This window comes from Oncorhynchus kisutch, linkage group LG15 (genome assembly GCF_002021735.2).
Source record: "Oncorhynchus kisutch isolate 150728-3 linkage group LG15, Okis_V2, whole genome shotgun sequence".
In the NCBI taxonomy this organism is placed as follows: Eukaryota; Metazoa; Chordata; class Actinopteri; order Salmoniformes; family Salmonidae; genus Oncorhynchus; species Oncorhynchus kisutch.
Window position 1 is genome coordinate 26573774 of NC_034188.2, and position 18639 is coordinate 26592412.

At 43.3% G+C, this 18639-nt stretch overlaps 1 protein-coding gene across 1 annotated transcript in view; it reads right to left on the bottom strand.

The window, feature by feature from the left end:
* LOC109905075 (flocculation protein FLO11) overlaps positions 1-18639 on the bottom strand; it is a 35164-nt gene that overhangs the window by 3531 nt on the left and 12994 nt on the right. Inside the window, exon 4 of the mRNA XM_031791380.1 lies at positions 12373-18076. Within this exon, the coding sequence (XP_031647240.1) occupies positions 12373-13801 (1429 nt within the window). The 5' untranslated portion in view covers positions 13802-18076. The remainder of the gene's footprint in view (positions 1-12372; positions 18077-18639) is intronic.

An 18639-nucleotide genomic window follows, 5' to 3' on the forward strand; every position in this document is an offset into this window, starting at 1 on the left:
AAACACACCGGCCAGCTGGTCTGCGCATGCTCTGAGGGCGCGGCTGGGGATGCCGTCTGGGCCTGCAGCCTTGCGAGGGTTAACACGTTTAAATGTCTTACTCACCTCGGCTGCAGTGAAGGAGAGACCGAATGTTTTCGTTGCAGGCCGTGTCAGTGGCACTGTATTGTCCTCAAAGCGGGCAAAAAAGTTATTTAGTCTGCCTGGGAGCAAGACATCCTGGTCCGTGACTGGGCTGGATTTCTTCCTGTAGTCCGTGATTGACTGTAGACCCTGCCACATGCCTCTTGTGTCTGAGCCCTTGAATTGAGATTCTACTTTGTCTCTGTACTGACGCTTAGCTTGTTTGATAGCCTTGCGGAGGGAATAGCTGCACTGTTTGTACTCGGTCATGTTACCAGACACCTTGCCCTGATTAAAAGCAGTGGTTCGCGCTTTCAGTTTCACGCGAATGCTGCCATCAATCCACGGTTTCTGGTTAGGGAATGTTTTAATCGTTGCTATGGGAACGACATCTTCAACGCACGTTCTAATGAACTCGCACACCGAATCAGCGTATTCGTCAATATTGTTATCTGACGCAATACGAAACATATCCCAGTCCACGTGATGGAAGCAGTCTTGGAGTGTGGAGTCAGCTTGGTCGGACCAGCGTTGGACAGACCTCAGCGTGGGAGCCTCTTGTTTTAGTTTCTGTCTGTAGGCAGGGATCAACAAAATGGAGTCGTGGTCAGCTTTTCTGAAAGGGGGGCGGGGCAGGGCCTTATATGCGTCGCGGAAGTTAGAGTAACAATGATCCAAGGTCTTTCCACCCCTGGTTGCGCAATCGATATGCTGATCAAATTTAGGGAGTCTTGTTTTCAGATTAGCCTTGTTAAAATCCCCAGCTACAATGAATGCAGCCTCCGGATAAATGGTTTCCAGTTTGCAAAGAGTTAAATAAAGTTCGTTCAGAGCCATCGATGTGTCTGCTTGGGGGGGGATATATACGGCTGTGATTATAATCGAAGATAATTCTCTTGGTAGATAATGCGGTCTACATTTGATTGTGAGGAATTCTAAATCAGGTGAACAGAAGGATTTGAGTTCCTGTATGTTTCTTTCATCACACCATGTCTCGTTAGCCATAAGGCATAGTATGAATCTCTTTTGTCATAAATTTGTCTACCATACACCAATAATATATCTGCCATGATTGGGGGACACAAAACATTAAAGATTGACTTAGCCTAGCCTTTTCAATGCAATAAAAGGACAACTACATAGGAACCCAAACAAAGAATAAAATGACCATGAGACACTTCTGCTAACCTCACAAAAATTGACCAAACACAGCCTCACATATCTTCACAACGCAACGCGCAACTTAGAAAATGAACCTACTGTACTTATACAGAATCCTACAATTTTTATCAGCCCTCTATTTTCTACGAGTGTAATCTTGACATTAACCTATTCATAGGTTATGACTCAGAGGAAAGAGGAAGAGCCTCAGAGTTTCACTTCTTAATTTAAACAGCCAGGCTGGCTACATGTCTTTTGTGTGATTATATCAGTGAAGAAGCAAAACGTGTTAAGTGAGGCTACTTTTAAGTGTGAAGAAGATATGTTGGCACCTGAGAATATAACACCTCATTTGTTTTGTCAGGGCAGTGGTCAGCTCTCACACACTGCTGTCCAACACTGACATGAAGACACTACCTTCTACGCAATTAGTGGGCTCTTTCACTCCATTTTAGAAGGTGATCATTTGAAAAAGAAATGAACAAGTAAGAGAGAGAAATAGAAAGACAGGAATTTGAGAGGAGGAGATGTGAGAGAAATAAGAAGTGAAAAAGAGAGGACCAGCAGTGTTTCCCTAAACGTGGTTTGTGACTCTGGCATCTATGACAGGCTGCAACTGATTCCTTTTGGGTTACAGCTGTTGGCAAGACACAATAACATGACTTTATAATGGACTGGGTTCATATATCACTTTGTGGGGGCTCAAACCTTGATGAATTGCACTTGTTATTGGATGCAAAAAAGATGTGCTTTAGAAAACATTTTGAACCATTCTGCCATTGAGGATAGAGTAAAAATAATAACGTTCTCAAATGAACCTTTTTCATAATTTCACTTATGGACCTTGTGACCAATATGATCATTTTACAAGTAAAATCATTAACAAACATGTTTTTGAATGAATGATTGCTCATCACTGATTTTAGTCATAAAATGGAGATACAATTCTAATATCTGTAAGATACTGTATGAATGATTTTGCTTACAACAAGACAGTCCCACTACCATCATTAGAAGACCGTACACAGCATGCATGTTGATTAATCTGTCACAACAAAGGCCTATGTCTTAGTATTTCCTGCATCCATTGACTCACAATGGGGGTCCTCACTTTGAATGACAAAAAAAATGGACTCAGAATATTAGTCAAACTGTCACTAAAGCTGCTTCGTATTGTTTAGCTGTGTTCTGCTTCGTATTGTTTAGCTGTGTTCTGCTTCGTATTGTTTAGCTGTGTTCTGCTTCGTATTTTTTAGCTGTGTTCTGCTTCGTATTGTTTAGATGTGTTCTGCTTTCATTTCATTGAGCGTCTGTAACGTGTCCCTTTAGAACATTTAGAAAGATACAATAGAGACAGGGTGTACTGAAAGATATTATATATAGCATATTAAACCCGGGTTGTCTACACGTCTCAAGATCACTTTAGCCCATCATTGTAGGAAGTAGGAGACCTCAGAACTGATGACTTGAGATGTGGTCTATGACATTGTGATGTTGACTGACGACACCTCAGCATTGGCTCTTCATGAAGGGAAGTGCTACAGCCTGTGTGATAACATTTCCTTCAGTGGACCCATAGAAAAGTCAGAATCCCTGCACATATTCACTTAGTTTGTTGTGCTTTTAACAAACAGTGGTAGATCATGAGAAATTAGGTCCAGAATGTTTTTAAAAAAAGTAGAGTTAATGAGAAATAAGGTAAAACATGTTTCAATAGTAGTAGTTATTTTGTTTAAATGTTTTATTTTTATTTCACCTTTATTTAACCAGGTAGGCTAGTTGAGAACACCTTTATTTAACCAGGTAGGCTAGTTGAGAACACCTTTATTTAACCAGGTAGGCTAGTTGAGAACAAGTTCTCATTTACAACTGTGACCTGGCCAAGATAAAGCATAGCAGTGTGAACAGACAACACAGAGTTACACATGAATCCGGGTGCGTGCTTGAGTGTGCCTCCAATGTTTTTACATAAAACACTAATGATGCATGTTTAAATAGTAGTACAATTTGGTCATTAATTCTAACACGTCTTTAAAACGTTTGTACTAAATATTTTGGAATTAAATCACTGGTTTTAAAAATGTATCTCACCCGTAACTATGGGAAAAGGTCCTTTCCAGACATCACCCCGGTCTGTCAAGAAGAAAAAGACATGGAAAATCGGGGTGCGTGCACGAGTGTGCGTGTGACGGAGCAGCAGGAGTGTGTGTGTGTGTGTGCGTTTCAAAAAACAAAAGGGTTTGTGTGTGAGTTCAACAAGGGGCTCCCAGCGCTGTATCTGTAGAGAATCGTTTGAAACCAAGGTTTGCACTATCGGCCATATGGCATGTCAAGATATCGGCCGAACGCCCGGGGTTAAACACAGATATCTAATCAACGCACCAGGATCCCAAACCAAACCGTATGCCGACAGAAAGGCTCTATGAATTCACAGCCTTTTGGCCTCTAAACCAAAACATACAGGGGGGGGGGGGTGCCTATAGGATATCTCTCGGAACTAATTCCGTACTTTCGATAGTTAGGGGCAGAACGTGGAGCATATACTTTAACACTATGTTACCACAGCTTTAGCGCAAACACACAGGCCCGAATATTTCGTGGCCAGGACAGATTAAAAAAGAGATGTGAATAAGTGAATCCCTCCTAATGGCTATTTCTGAAGGCTGCTGGACATAAGGGCTTGGGGAAGCGACGGTTAGACGTAGATTCTCAGAAGCAAACTGAGCCCTGTCCTTTACGTAGCCCTTCACGATCACACATTTTTTAGGCGTAAGTCCAAATAATCACATACCCAAGAATATTTATATATTAAAAAAAGAAAAGTGTGCACTCTGAACGACTTCGTAAGACACCAGGCAGCAGTCTCAGGACAGATAACATAGTCTGTGAAGCTCTCCTAATGGATATTTCGGGAGCTGAGTATGAAAAATATATTTTAAGTTTTGTTTGAATATTATTGTGATATTATTGTAATATTAAACACGAGTTATTTGTGTTTTAAACACAACGTTTTATTTATTTATTTCTTTTTATATTTATTTTTTAGGTATGATGGACATCGGACACAGGGTGACTTGGATGCATTAGGGACTCTGAACGACATCGGAGGAACCGATGAAACAGACAGTATTATGTCTTTTTTGTATGAAAGGTCTACGAACGTTGGAACATCTACAACTATTGAAGATGCAAAAAGGGGTTTTCAGAAATACATTGGGTTTGCAGATATGTATTATTATACAAATATAACATTATTATCATCATCTAAAACACTTTAAAGGAGCTCTAATTCAAACATGCAAGGATATATATATATATATATGATACGATTACCCACTTTAAAACTGTTGCTGCAATATCACATCTCAATGTGTGTACATTTCAAGCTTTCAACAACAATAAACCAACCAGCTCAATAATGTTTCTCAGACTTACACACTGTTGAGTTTTCCTAGTTAGTAAAGAAACAACCACTAAGCCAAAACACAAACCGTTGTAATATAATATGTATACAAGTCATTCTATACGGAAAACAGGTACATTTTGATTGATCAAGAATTCCCAATAGGTTTGTGTCACGCCCGGACCATAGTTTGCTATGTATGTTTATAGGTTTTGTTTGGTATGGGGTGTGATCTGAGTGGGCATTCGATGCTGTATGTCTAGTTTGTCTTTTTCGGTGTTGGGCCTGATATGGTTTTCCCCATCAGAGGCCGGTGTTAGTCGTTGTCTCTGATGGGGAACCATATTTAGGTAGCCGGTGTTGTCATTGTTGTGTGATTGTCTATGTTAGGTGCTTGTGTCAGCACATTTGGTATATAGCGTCACGGTCCTTGTTCATGTATTGGCTTGTTCAGTTTACTTTGTGTTTTAGTCATCCATTAAAACGATGCATTCACACCACGCAGCGCCTTTGTCCGCTTTTTATTACAATGACGCTCGTGACAGCTTGATCTGATCCTCAACCCTATTACGAAAGCATATAATGCACAGTCATATGCAAAACCATAAAACTCTGACAAGAAAACAATGAAAACCTGAACACGACTACACGCATTGCCATTATTTTAGTTAACAGCCACCCATGGTGGAATTTGGTACTTTTTTCTTTGTACATGCACCAAGCCTCCAAAGGGGGTGACAACCGTATTCACAATGAGAAATATAGTCTAATAAAACAAATGTCTGCATAATGAAAGACATGAAAACTGTATCCAACAATGTATTTCGATCTGTTTTAAACGGGGGATATTGTCAGTAAGGTCACGGAGACTAACAATAGACAATAGTTATTGTGGGAGGTTTAGGGTTAAAAATATATGGGAAGGATCCCAGTTAGGGGGAGTGATGAGCTCTACAGCCGAGTCTCACAACTCAATCGCTGGTTGAAAACTGTTTTCTGCCCCTCCCAAAAGTTAGAATTTGTAGATAATTGGCCCTCTTTCTGGGACTCACCCACAAACAGGGCCAAGCCTGACCTGCTGAGGAGTGACGGACTCCATCCTAGCTGGAGGGGTGCTCTCATCTTATCTACCAACATAGACAGGGCTCTAACTCCTCTAGCTCCACAATGAAATAGGGTGCAGGCCAGGCAGCAGGCTGTTAGCCAGCCTGCCAGCATAGTGGAGTCTGCCATTAGCACAGTCAGTGTAGTCAGCTCAGCTATCACCATTGAGACCGTGTCTGTGCCTCGACCTAGGTTGGGCAAAACTAAACATGGCGGTGTTCGCCTTAGCAATCTCACTAGGATAAAGACCACCTCCATTCCTGTCATTACTGAAAGAGATCATGATACCTCACATCTCAAAATAGGGCTACTTAATGTTAGATCCCTTACTTCAAAGGCAATTATAGTCAATGAACTAATCACTGATCATAATCTTGATGTGATTGGCCTGACTGAAACATGGCTTAAGCCTGATGAATTTACTGTTTTAAATGAGGCCTCACCTCCTGGCTACACTAGTGACCATATCCCCCGTGCATCCCGCAAAGGCGGAGGTGTTGCTAACATTTACGATAGCAAATTTCAATTTACAAATTTTTTTTTACATTTTCGTCTTTTGAGCTTCTAGTCATGAAATCTATGCAGCCTACTCAATCACTTTTTATAGCTACTGTTTACAGGCCTCCTGGGCCATATACAGCGTTTCTCACTGAGTTCCCTGAATTCCTATCGGACCTTGTAGTCATAGCAGATAATATTCTAATCTTTGGTGACTTTAATATTCACATGGAAAAATCCACAGACCCACTCCAAAAGGCTTTCGGAGCCATCATCGACTCAGTGGGTTTTGTCCAACATGTCTCTGGACCCACTCACTGTCACAGTCATACGCTGGACCTAGTTTTGTCCCATGGAATAAATGTGGTGGATCTTAATGTTTTTCCTCATAATCCTGGACTATCGGACCACCATTTTATTACGTTTGCAATTGCAACAAATAATCTGCTTAGACCCCAACCAAGGAACATCAAAAGTCGTGCTATAAATTCACAGACAAAACAAAGATTCCTTGATGCCCTTCCAGACTCCCTCTGCCTACCCAAGGACGCCAGAGGACAAAAATCAGTTAACCACCTAACTGAGGATCTCAATTTAACCTTGCGCAATACCCTAGATGCAGTTGCACCCCTAAAAACTAAAAAAATGTCTCATAAGAAACTAGCTCCCTGGTACACAGAAAATACCCGAGCTCTGAAGCAAGCTTCCAGAAAATTGGAACGGAAATGGCGCCACACCAAACTGGAAGTCTTCCGACTAGCTTGGAAGGACGGTACCGTGCAGTACCGTAGAGCCCTTACTGCTGCTCGATCATCCTATTTTTCTAACTTAATTGAGGAAAATAAGAACAATCCGAAATTCCTTTTTAATACTGTCGCAAAGCTAACTAAAAAGCAGCATTCCCCAAGAGAGGATGACTTTCACTTTAGCAGTGATAAATTCATGAACTTCTTTGAGGAAAAGATTATGATTATTAGAAAGCAAATTACGGACTCCTCTTTAAACCTGCGTATTCCTCCAAACCTCAGTTGTCCTGAGTCTGCACAACTCTGCCAAGACCTAGGATCAAGAGAGACGCTCAAGTGTTTTAGTACTATATCTCTTGACACAATGATGAAAATAATCATGGCCTCTAAACCTTCAAGCTGCATACTGGACCCTATTCCAACTAAACTACTGAAAGAGCTGCTTCCTGTGCTTGGCCCTCCTATGTTGAACATAATAAACGGCTCTCTATCCACTGGATGTGTACCAAACTCACTAAAAGTGGCAGTAATAAAGCCTCTCTTGAAAAAGCCAAACCTTGACCCAGAAAATATAAAAAACTATCGGCCTATATCGAATCTTCCATTCCTCTCAAAAATTTTAGAGAAGGCTGTTGCGCAGCAACTCACTGCCTTCCTGAAGACAAACAATGTATATGAAATGCTTCAGTCTGGTTTTAGACCCCATCATAGCACTGAGACGGCACATGTGAAGGTGGTAAATGACATTTTAATGGCATCGGACCGAGGCTCTGCATCTGTCCTCGTGCTCCTAGACCTTAGTGCTGCTTTTGATACCATCGATCACCACATTCTTTTGGAGAGATTGGAAACCCAAATTGGTCTACACGGACATGTTCTGGCCTGGTTTAGATCTTATCTGTCGGAAAGATATCAGTTTGTCTCTGTGAATGGTTTGTCCTCTGACAAATCAACTGTAAATTTCGGTGTTCCTCAAGGTTCCGTTTTAGGACCACTATTGTTTTCACTATATATTTTACCTCTTGGGGATGTTATTCGAAAACATAATGTAAACTTTCACTGCTATGCGGATGACACACAGCTGTACATTTCAATGAAACATGGTGAAGCCCCAAAATTGCCCTCGCTAGAAGCATGTGTTTCAGACATAAGGAAGTGGATGGCTGCAAACTTTCTACTATTAAACTCGGACAAAACAGAGATGCTTGTTCTAGGTCCCAAGAAACAAAGAGATCTTCTGTTGAATCTGACAATTAATCTTAATGGTTGTACAGTCGTCTCAAATAAAACTGTGAAGGACCTCGGCGTTACTCTGGACCCTGATCTCTCTTTTGAAGAACATATCAAGACCATTTCGAGGACAGCTTTTTTCCATCTACGTAACATTGCAAAAATCAGAAACTTTCTGTCCAAAAATGATGCAGAAAAATTAATCCATGCTTTTGTCACTTCTAGGTTAGACTACTGCAATGCTCTATTTTCCGGCTACCCGGATAAAGCACTAAATAAACTTCAGTTAGTGCTAAATATGGCTGCTAGAATCCTGACTAGAACCCAAAAATTTGATCATATTACTCCAGTGCTAGCCTCTCTACACTGGCTTCCTGTCAAAGCAAGGGCTGATTTCAAGGTTTTACTGCTAACCTACAAAGCATTACATGGGCTTGCTCCTACCTATCTCTCTGATTTGGTCCTGCCGTACATACCTACACGTACGCTACGGTCACAAGACGCAGGCCTCCTAATTGTCCCTAGAATTTCTAAGCAAACAGCTGGAGGCAGGGCTTTCTCCTATAGAGCTCCATTTTTATGGAACGGTCTGCCTACCCATGTCAGAGACGCAAACTCGGTCTCAACCTTTAAGTCTTTACTGAAGACTCATCTCTTCAGTGGGTCATATGATTGAGTGTAGTCTGGCCCAGGAGTGGGAAGGTGAACGGAAAGGCTCTGGAGCAACGAACCGCCCTTGCTGTCTCTGCCTGGCCGGTTCCCCTCTTTCCACTGGGATTCTCTGCCTCTAACCCTATTACAGGGGCTGAGTCACTGGCTTGCTGGGGCTCTCTCATGCCGTCCCTGGAGGGGGTGCGTCACCTGAGTGGGTTGATTCACTGTTGTGTTCATCCTGTCTGGGTTGGCGCCCCACCCTTGGGTTGTGCCGTGGCGGAGATCTTTGTGGGCTATACTCAGCCTTGTCTCAGGATGGTAAGTTGGTGGTTGAAGATATCCCTCTAGTGGTGTGGGGGCTGTGCTTTGGCAAAGTGGGTGGGGTTATATCCTTCCTGTTTGGCCCTGTCCGGGGGTGTCCTCGGATGGGGCCACAGTGTCTCCTGACCCCTCCTGTCTCAGCCTCCAGTATTTATGCTGCAGTAGTTTATGTGTCGGGGGGCTGGGGTCAGTTTGTTATATCTGGAGTACTTCTCCTGTCCTATTCGGTGTCCTGTGTGAATCTAAGTGTGCGTTCTCTAATTCTCTCCTTCTCTCCGTCTTTCTCTCTCTCGGAGGACCTGAGCCCTAGGACCATGCCCCAGGACTACCTGACATGATGACTCCTTGCTGTCCCCAGTCCACCTGGCCATGCTGCTGTTCCAGTTTCAACTGACCTGAGCCCTAGGACCATGCCCCAGGACTACCTGACATGATGACTCCTTGCTGTCCCCAGTCCACCTGGCCATGCTGCTGCTCCAGTTTCAACTTCCACCTGACTGTGCTGCTGCTCCAGTTTCAACTGTTCTGCCTTATTATTATTCGACCATGCTGGTCATTTATGAACATTTGAACATCTTGGCCATGTTCTGTTATAATCTCCACCCGGCACAGCCAGAAGAGGACTGGCCACCCCACATAGCCTGGTTCCTCTCTAGGTTTCTTCCTAGGTATTGGCCTTTCTAGGGAGTTTTTCCTAGCCACCGTGCTTCTACACCTGCATTGCTTGCTGTTTGGGGTTTTAGGCTGGGTTTCTGTACAGCACTTTGAGATATCAGCTGATGTACGAAGGGCTATATAAATAAATTTGATTTGATTTGATTTGATCAGGAATGTTAGAGATTTGGTCACTGGGGGCGATTTTGAAAGAGGGAGATTAGAACCACAAAGTAATAGGGTGGTAAGAGATCCTAAAGGTAATTTCATATTTCGGTTTAGGTGTTATTAACTTTATGGAAAACAATATTCAAACTATGTGGATTATTCAAGATCTAACAGGGATGAGTGGTGATTCATAGTACAACAGGAGTCTTCGGTAACATGCAATACGTGTTAAATATGTTTTACATACATCCATGACTGAATGGTTTCACAAACTCCCTTTAAAGGTTTTGTAAGAAAGTTGTAACAGGCCTCATTCACCAGTCTAGATAGAGATGAACCTAGAGACACCAAAAACATCAACGTTTAGAGCAGCTTGGAGATTATTACCCATGTAAGGGGGGAGCAAAGAGCTGATTTAACTCTACGGTCAAATGCATCTATAGTTTTTAATGAAGTGGTCGCTGCATTCATTTAGATTATTTCAACATAGTCTAGAACCAGTAAGAACATAGATTGAATGATCGGCTTTGCGCTATTGAGCAAGAGGCCTGACCCATTTCTATGTAAGAAGCCACACTTTTTATATTCAGCTTCTGAATTAACTAACTCATAAATATGTTTTTAAGTCAGCTTAACGTATATACTAGTACAACATACTAGGTACATACACTTCAATCATTCGAATAATTTGCATAATGTAGTTCAGATAGAGCAAGATCAGCAGGGCGGGCGATAGAGTACACAACTGTATCAACGGCTTGAATTTCTGACAAAATAATATTATCAATGTATACAATATATTTGTTTATTAGACCTACCAACATAGAACACAATAGTGTATATCATGGGTAACTCCCGTTTTCATGGTTAATGGATAGGTGTTCCATTGTGTGGACTGAGAATCCAAAATACTTTGCACAACATATGCGATTAAATGTATATGTTGTGCAAAGTATTTTGGATACTTTCTCTTCATATGACACAGTATTTATGATAGTCATTATGGTATTGCCCTGTAGTGGCATAAAGATGGTCCAGTCTGTCTGTGGTGTGTAGTCAACTCCTCTCTGTGTTTGTACTTTGCCATTCCAAATGTCTCATTTAGAGTTAAAGTTAGTTAGAAACAGTTATTAAAGTGTCACTCCACAGTGAACCAATCAAAAACAAAAATCACAGTCAAACACATTTTCTATTGGCGTCATCTATAATTCATGACATCTATACATTATTGGAATCAGTTATTATGCATTACATCATATGTTGCATAAACAAACAAAAAAAAAAGTAGCCTTCTCTGACACCAGGTAGCCTTGAGGTCAGAGCGTTGGCCCAGTAACTGAAAGGTCGTTGGCCCGACAATGATAGCAGTGCAAATGACAGAAGAGGTGGCTACAGAGCATATACAGAATGGAACCAGGCTAGCATATAGAGGCATCATCCCTTCATTAACAATAGCATCCAGGGGAACATATCTGACCTGCCGTAACATTTTCTGTGGCCTTCAACGTTAATTCAGTTCACAAACAAAAGGTCTATTAAAAAACAACTTGATTTTTTATGGAATAGGTGTGGGTTAACTGCCTTGTTCAGGGGCAGAATGCGAGGAAGCAATCTAGCAACCTTTCGGTTACTGACCCAATGCTCTAACCACCGGTAGCCACCTGCAGCCCTGATGTGGAACCACAGGTGGCTACCGGTGGTTAGAGCATTGGGTCAGTAACCGAAAGGTTGCTAGATTGCTTCCTCGCATTCTGCCCCTGAACAAGGCAGTTAACCCACTGTTCCTAGGTTATTGTAAATAAGAATTTGTTCTTAACTGACTTGCCTAGTTATATAAAATTAGAACGCTCACAGTCAACACAGTGGTGTAATGTTTTGGGGTATCTGTACTTTACTATTTATATTTTTGACAACAAGAAAATACTTTTTACTCCATACTTTTCCCCAAATGTACTCATTACATTTTGAATGCTTAGCTAGACAGGAAAATGGTCCAATTCACACACTTAACAAGATAACATCCCTAGTCATCCCTACTGCCTCTGATCTGGCAGACTCACTAAACACAAATACTTCATTTGGAAATTATGTCTGATTGTTGGACACAATCTTTTAAAAATTAAAGAAAAGAAAATGGTGCTGTCTGGTTTGCTTAATATAAGGAATAGGAAATTATTCATACTTTTGATACTTGCAATTAAATTTACAGGATATTTAAAGCCAAATACTTAGACTTTTACTCAAGTAGTATTTTGCTGGGTGACTTTCACTTTTATTGAGTCATTTTCTATGAAGGTATTTTACATTTACTCAAGTGTGACAATTTGGTACTTTTTCCACCACGGAGTGAACACATGACCTGAGTGGTGTAACAGTGTTGCTCAACCTTTCTTGCACCAGGGATGGTTGTTCCTCCTTGGAGGAGTGCATTAAGTTCATCTAGCAGTTGAGCACTGACTAAGTTGGTGTCAGGGAAACACTGCGCACCGGCGCAGAGGAAGTCTCCGGCCATGGAGCGGGTGCTCGAACTGAGCACCGGCGCAGAGGAAGGCTCTGGCCATGGAGCGGGACTGAACGCCGTGCCCGAACTGAGCACCGGCGCAGAGGAAGGCTCCGGCCATGGTGCGGGACTGGACGCCGTGCCCGAACTGAGCACCGGCGCAGAGGAATGCTCCGGCCATGGAGCGGGACTGGACGCCGTGCCCGAACTGAGCACCGGCGCAGAGGAAGGCTGCGGCCATGGAGCGGGACTGGACGCCGTGCCCGAACTGAGCACCGGCACAGAGGAAGGCTCCGGCCATGAAGCGGGACTGGACGCCGTGCCCGAACTGAGCACCGGCGCAGAGGAAGGCTCCGGCCATGGAGCGGGACTGGATGCCGTGGCCGGACTGGGCACCGGCACAGTGGAAGGCTCCGGCCATGGCACCGACGCAGGAAGCTCCGGGCCGTGGACCGTCACTGGAAGCAGTGGACCGTGGACCGTCACTGGAAGCTGTGGACCGTGAACCGTCGCTGGATGCTCTGGACTGTGAACAGTCGCTGGAAGCTCTGGACTGTGAACCGTTGCTGGAATCTCGGCCATGGAGCGGGACTGGACGCCGTGCCCGAACTGGACGCCGTGCCCGAACTGAGCACCGGCACAGAGGAAGGCTCCGGCCATGAAGCGGGACTGGACGCCGTGCCCGAACTGAGCACCGGCGCAGAGGAAGGCTCCGGCCATGGAGCGGGACTGGATGCCGTGGCCGGACTGGGCACCGGCACAGTGGAAGGCTCCGGCCATGGCACCGACGCAGGAAGCTCCGGGCCGTGGACCGTCACTGGAAGCAGTGGACCGTGGACCGTCACTGGAAGCTGTGGACCGTGAACCGTCGCTGGATGCTCTGGACTGTGAACAGTCGCTGGAAGCTCTGGACTGTGAACCGTTGCTGGAATCTCTGGACTGTGAACCGTTGCTGGAGGTTCCGGGCTGTAGACCTTCACTGGAGTCTCCGGACCGTGGACCGTCTGTGGAGGCTCCGGACCGTAGACCATCGCTGGAGACTCCGGACTGTACACACGCACTGGTGGACGAGTGCGGGGAGCCGGCACTGGACGTACCGGGCTGTGGAGGCGCACTGGAGGCCTGGTGTGGGGAGCCGGCACCAGACATACTGGGCTTGGGAAGCGCACTGGCGGCCTGGTGCGGGGAGATGGCACAGGACCCACCAGGCTGGGAAGGCGCACTGTAGGCCTGGTGCATGGAGCCGGCACAGGTTGCAATGGAGTGGTGACACGCTCTTCAGGGCGAGTGCGGGGAGCTGGCACAGGACGTACCGGGCTGGGAAGGCGAACTGGAGGCCTGGCGTGTGGTGCTGGCACAGGTTTCACCGGACTGATGACACATTTCTCAGGGCGAGTGCAGGGAGCCGACACAGGATGTACCAAGCTGGGAACGCGCACTGGAGGCCTGGTGCGTGGAGCCGGCACAGGTTTCACCGGACTGATGACACGCTCTTCAGGACGCCTGCACTGCAGAATACTCTTAACCAACATCTCCCTCCGATATCCCTCCTCAAACTGCTCCATCGACTCCCAGACGGTCTCTGGCTCTCTCCTCGGCCGACCGCCCCTTGTGCCCACCCCCTTTATACAGGGAAGATACCAAAACAGCTCTCATACATATGGGTTGTCCTATTTAAGTACAAACCTCAGTAAACATTCAGCTAATCTAAAATAACTACTCCCTGTGAGAAAATAATTAGCAATGACACAAATGTTATGTCTAACTTCTTCATTTAAAATGTGTCTTCAATACAGTTATCAGGGAAATGCCAATCCACAGCGCTGCCTATTCATGGCCTTGTAGATACCCAGTTTACATACACCTTAGCCAAATACATTTAAACTCAGTTTTTCACAATTCTTGACATTTAATCCTAGTAAAAAAATCCCTGTTTTAGGTCAGTTAGGATCACCACTTCATTTTAAGAATGTGAAATGTCCGAATAATAGTAGAGAGAATGATTTATTTCAGCTTTTATTTCTTTCATCACATTCTCAGTGGGTCAGAAGTTTACATACACTCAATTAGTATTTGGTAGCATTGCCTTTAAATGGTTTAACTTGGGTCAAACATCTCGGGTAGCATTCCACAAGCTTCCCACAATAAATTGGGTGAATTTCGATCGATTATTTACATATTAGGGTACCTGAAGTTGGATTAGAAACATTGTTTGAATTGTTTGGACAAAGTTTACCGGTAACTTTTTAGATTCCTTTGTAGGCATGGGCGAGTTGGAACAGGTGTATTTCTGAATCAAACGCGCCAAATAAATGGAAATAAAGAAGGACTTTATTGAACAAAGAGACCATTATTGTGTAACTGGGACCCTTTGGATTGCAAAAAGATGAAGATCTTCAAAGGTAAGTGATTTATTTTATCGCTGTTTTTGAGTTTTGTGACACCTGTGCAGGTTATGAATTTATGTTAATGCAGGAACTGAGTGAGGCGCTGTCCTCAGACGATCAAATGCTATGCTTTTGCCATAAAGCCTTTTGTAAATCGGACAAAGTGGTTCGATTACCAAGATTCAAAGCTAAATAATGGTGTTTAAAACTCCAGTGTTTTCATTCATTTTTAGTATTACTACTTTTGTATTTTGACTTTCGCGCTCTGCAATTTCACCGGATGTTGTCGAGGCCGGGCACTAGCGGTACCCCTTTCCCAATTAACAAATGTGCCTTGTTAAAAGTTAATTTGTGGAGTTTCTTTCTTTCTTAATGCGTTTGAGCCAGTCCTACGGAACAGCTGATGCTCTCATGCATTCTTCAATGTTACTTTCCTCGAAGCAAGCATATAAATATTATAGATCGTCTGGTAGGCTCGTGTCACTGGGCAGCTCACGGCTGTGCTTCCCTTTGTAGTCTGTATTAGTTTGCGAGCCCTGCCACATCCTGCGAGCACCAGAGTCAGTGCAGTACGATCCAATCTTAGCCCTGTATTGACGCTTTGCCATTTTGATGGTTTGTCGGAGGGCATAGCGAGATTTTTTAAAAGCTTCCGGGTTAGAGTCCCGCTCCTTGAAAGCAGCAGTTCTACCCTTTAGCTCAGTGTGGATGTTGCCTGTATTCCATGGCTTCTGGTTGGGGTATGTACGTACAGTCACTGTGGGGACGACGTCATCGATGCACTTATTGATGAAGCCAGTGACTGATGTGGTCTACTCCTCAATGTCATCGGAAGAATCCCGGAACATATTCCAGTCTGTGCTCGCAAAACAGTCCTGTAGTTTAGAATCTGCTTCATCTGAACACTTTCTAATTGAACGAGTCACTGATGCTTCCTGCTTTTGTTTTTGCTTGTAAGCAGGAATCAGGAGGATAGAATTAAGGTCAGATTTGCCAAATGGAGGGCGAGGGAGAGCTTTGTACGTGTCCCTGTGTTTGGAGTAAATGTGGTGTAGAGTTGTTTTCCATCTGGTTGCACATTTAACATACTGGTAGAAATGAGACCATACGGATTTGAGTTTCCCTGCATTAATGTCCCCGGCCACTAGGAGCACCGCCTCTGGATGAGCATTTTCCTGTTTGCTTATGGCCGTATACAGCTCGTTGAGTGCGGTTTTAGTGCCAGCTTCGGTTTGTGATGGTATATAGACAGCTACGAAAAATACATATGAAAACTCTCTTGGTAAATAGTGTGGTCTACAGCTTATGATGAGATACTCTACCTCAGGAGAGCAAGACCTCCAGATTTCCTTAGATTTCGTGCACCAGCTGTTGTTTACAAATATGCATAGACCGCCACCCCTTGTCTTACCAGAGGTCGCTGTTCTATCCTATCGAAAAAGCTTGAAAGCTGTATGTTATTCATGTCGTCGTTCACCCACGACTCGGATGAAACATAAGATATTACATTTTTTTATGTCCCTGTCACGGATTCCCCCGGTAATGCTGCTCATTCCGTTCACCAGCTCCGGAGGTCTACGTCACCCACCTTCTAGGCATCACTGAACTGGATGATTACCCGAAACCCAGGACTGTCTTGTCTCATTACGCACATTCTCCCTGATTAGTATGTGTATATATGTGCCCTCTGTTCCCCATTGTCCTTGCTGATTATTGTTCCATGTCCGTTGGTCTTGAGAGTACCTGTGCTCTCTTGTATCGGCTTGCGTGTTACCGTGTTAGTGTGCACTTGTTATTACAGGTCTCTTCCTGTGTATTGTTATTACAGGTCTCGTCCAGTGTATTTATTAGAGGGTTACACCTCACTCTTTGTTTGGGTTACAGCCCTGTGTTATATATGTAAATGTTTGTTTTGGGCTTCGTCCTCATCATGTTCATGACGTACGCTATTTTGGTTGGAGAAATAGAAAAACCCTATTTCGTATTCCTGCACCTGTCTCCTATCATTATACATCGTGACAGTCCGGTTGGTGGATATACATGATCGCAGTTTGTCTATTTTATTATCGATTGATTGTATGTTGGCTAATAGGACCGATGGTAAAGGTAGACTACCCTCCTTACAAGGCACCCAGACCTTCGTCCCCAATACCCCTGTCTCTTTCTCCTGTGAATGATGGGGATGAGGGTCTTGTAAGGCGTCTGAAATACATCCATCCCGTCCTTCTCGTTGAAGATAAAGTATTCCTCCAGCATGGGGTGAGAAATCGCTGTTCTGACATCTAGAAGCTTTTTTCGGTCATAAGACACAATGGCAGAAACATTATGTTCAAAATAATGCGAAAAAAAACATACATAATAGCACAATTGGTTATGGGATCGTAAAACGACAGTCATCTCCTTTGGTGCCATTCTGAAGGTCCAGAATAGTAAGTAGCTTGATTTTATTTCAATGCATTCAAAATCGCACAAATACCACATCAAATCAAAACATGATGAAGTTACAGTAAGAATGGAAGTGTCTGTTACAGTTCCCCAGCACTAATAAAAACATGTGGTCAAAATGCATCCTCTGTTTTTGTTTTCAATAACCTTTTTGTATTCTTTTGAGCATTGATTAAATTAAGTGCATTATTTTTGCATTCCTTTTCATAGTTTTGAGTGCAGGTACCTTTTGAACTCTACATATTTGCTATCGCAAAATAAAAATATGTTTGTGAAGGCCTTAGGTCACATTCGAATACGAAAGAAAATTTATTTTTCAAAAACACAATAGCATTTTCATTGGTTTATAAAAAACTGTATGTACAAATGAAAAACCGCAAAAACACTACAATTCAAGAGTTAAAATCCATTAAATAAATACCATCGCATAGATCATTCATTATTACTTTGTTAAGTGCAGGTCTGAAGGAACATTATGAAACTATGAAGACGTATGTCAAAAGAACTAAATATGTGACTGTGCTTTGAGTTTGAGCTTGATTAAGAGTAAAACAGCAATAAGCAGTATAACATCATCATTAGTCGTGGTCTCCATGGCAACTTTCATGACATCAACACCCCTCTTAGAGTCCCACCGTGATCAACCTGAGAGACTGCAAACACTCTGCTTACTCACCATCATCTGGAGAGAGAGAAAAAGTGAGTGTGTGAGAGAGAGAGAGAGAGAGAGAGAGAGAGCGAGAGAGAGAGAGGGGGGAGAGCGAATTAAGAAGAATAATACAATGTTACTTATCAGACAAAATACGTTAAACAAAAGGTACAGTGATGCATTACTGACCTTGTTCTTGAAGACAGGTTTTCTTCTTGTAAAACCAGTATGATCCCAGACAGATTGTCAGCAGAATGAAGACTTCAGCAAGTTGGAAATAAACAAACACATTGAACCCTGATACTGGGGGACAGAAGGGAGAAGGTATAAGACCTAAATGAACTAATCAGCTAATTAATCAAATCCATAAAAATGAACTGCAGTAAGATCTGCTATCAACATAAAACCTACTAGCCCATGAGGAGATTTCTGCTGAATGTTCTGATGAAGGGAGACTGCAGTAAAATAATTTATTGTGTTGAGCAATTACTAAGGTTTCATGCCTCTTACCAGTGGTTGCCTCCATCACAGTTGTGGGGGCAACTGTTGTAGGGTATTATTAGCCTCAATCCCTGAAATCTTTGTCTCCTCAGTTT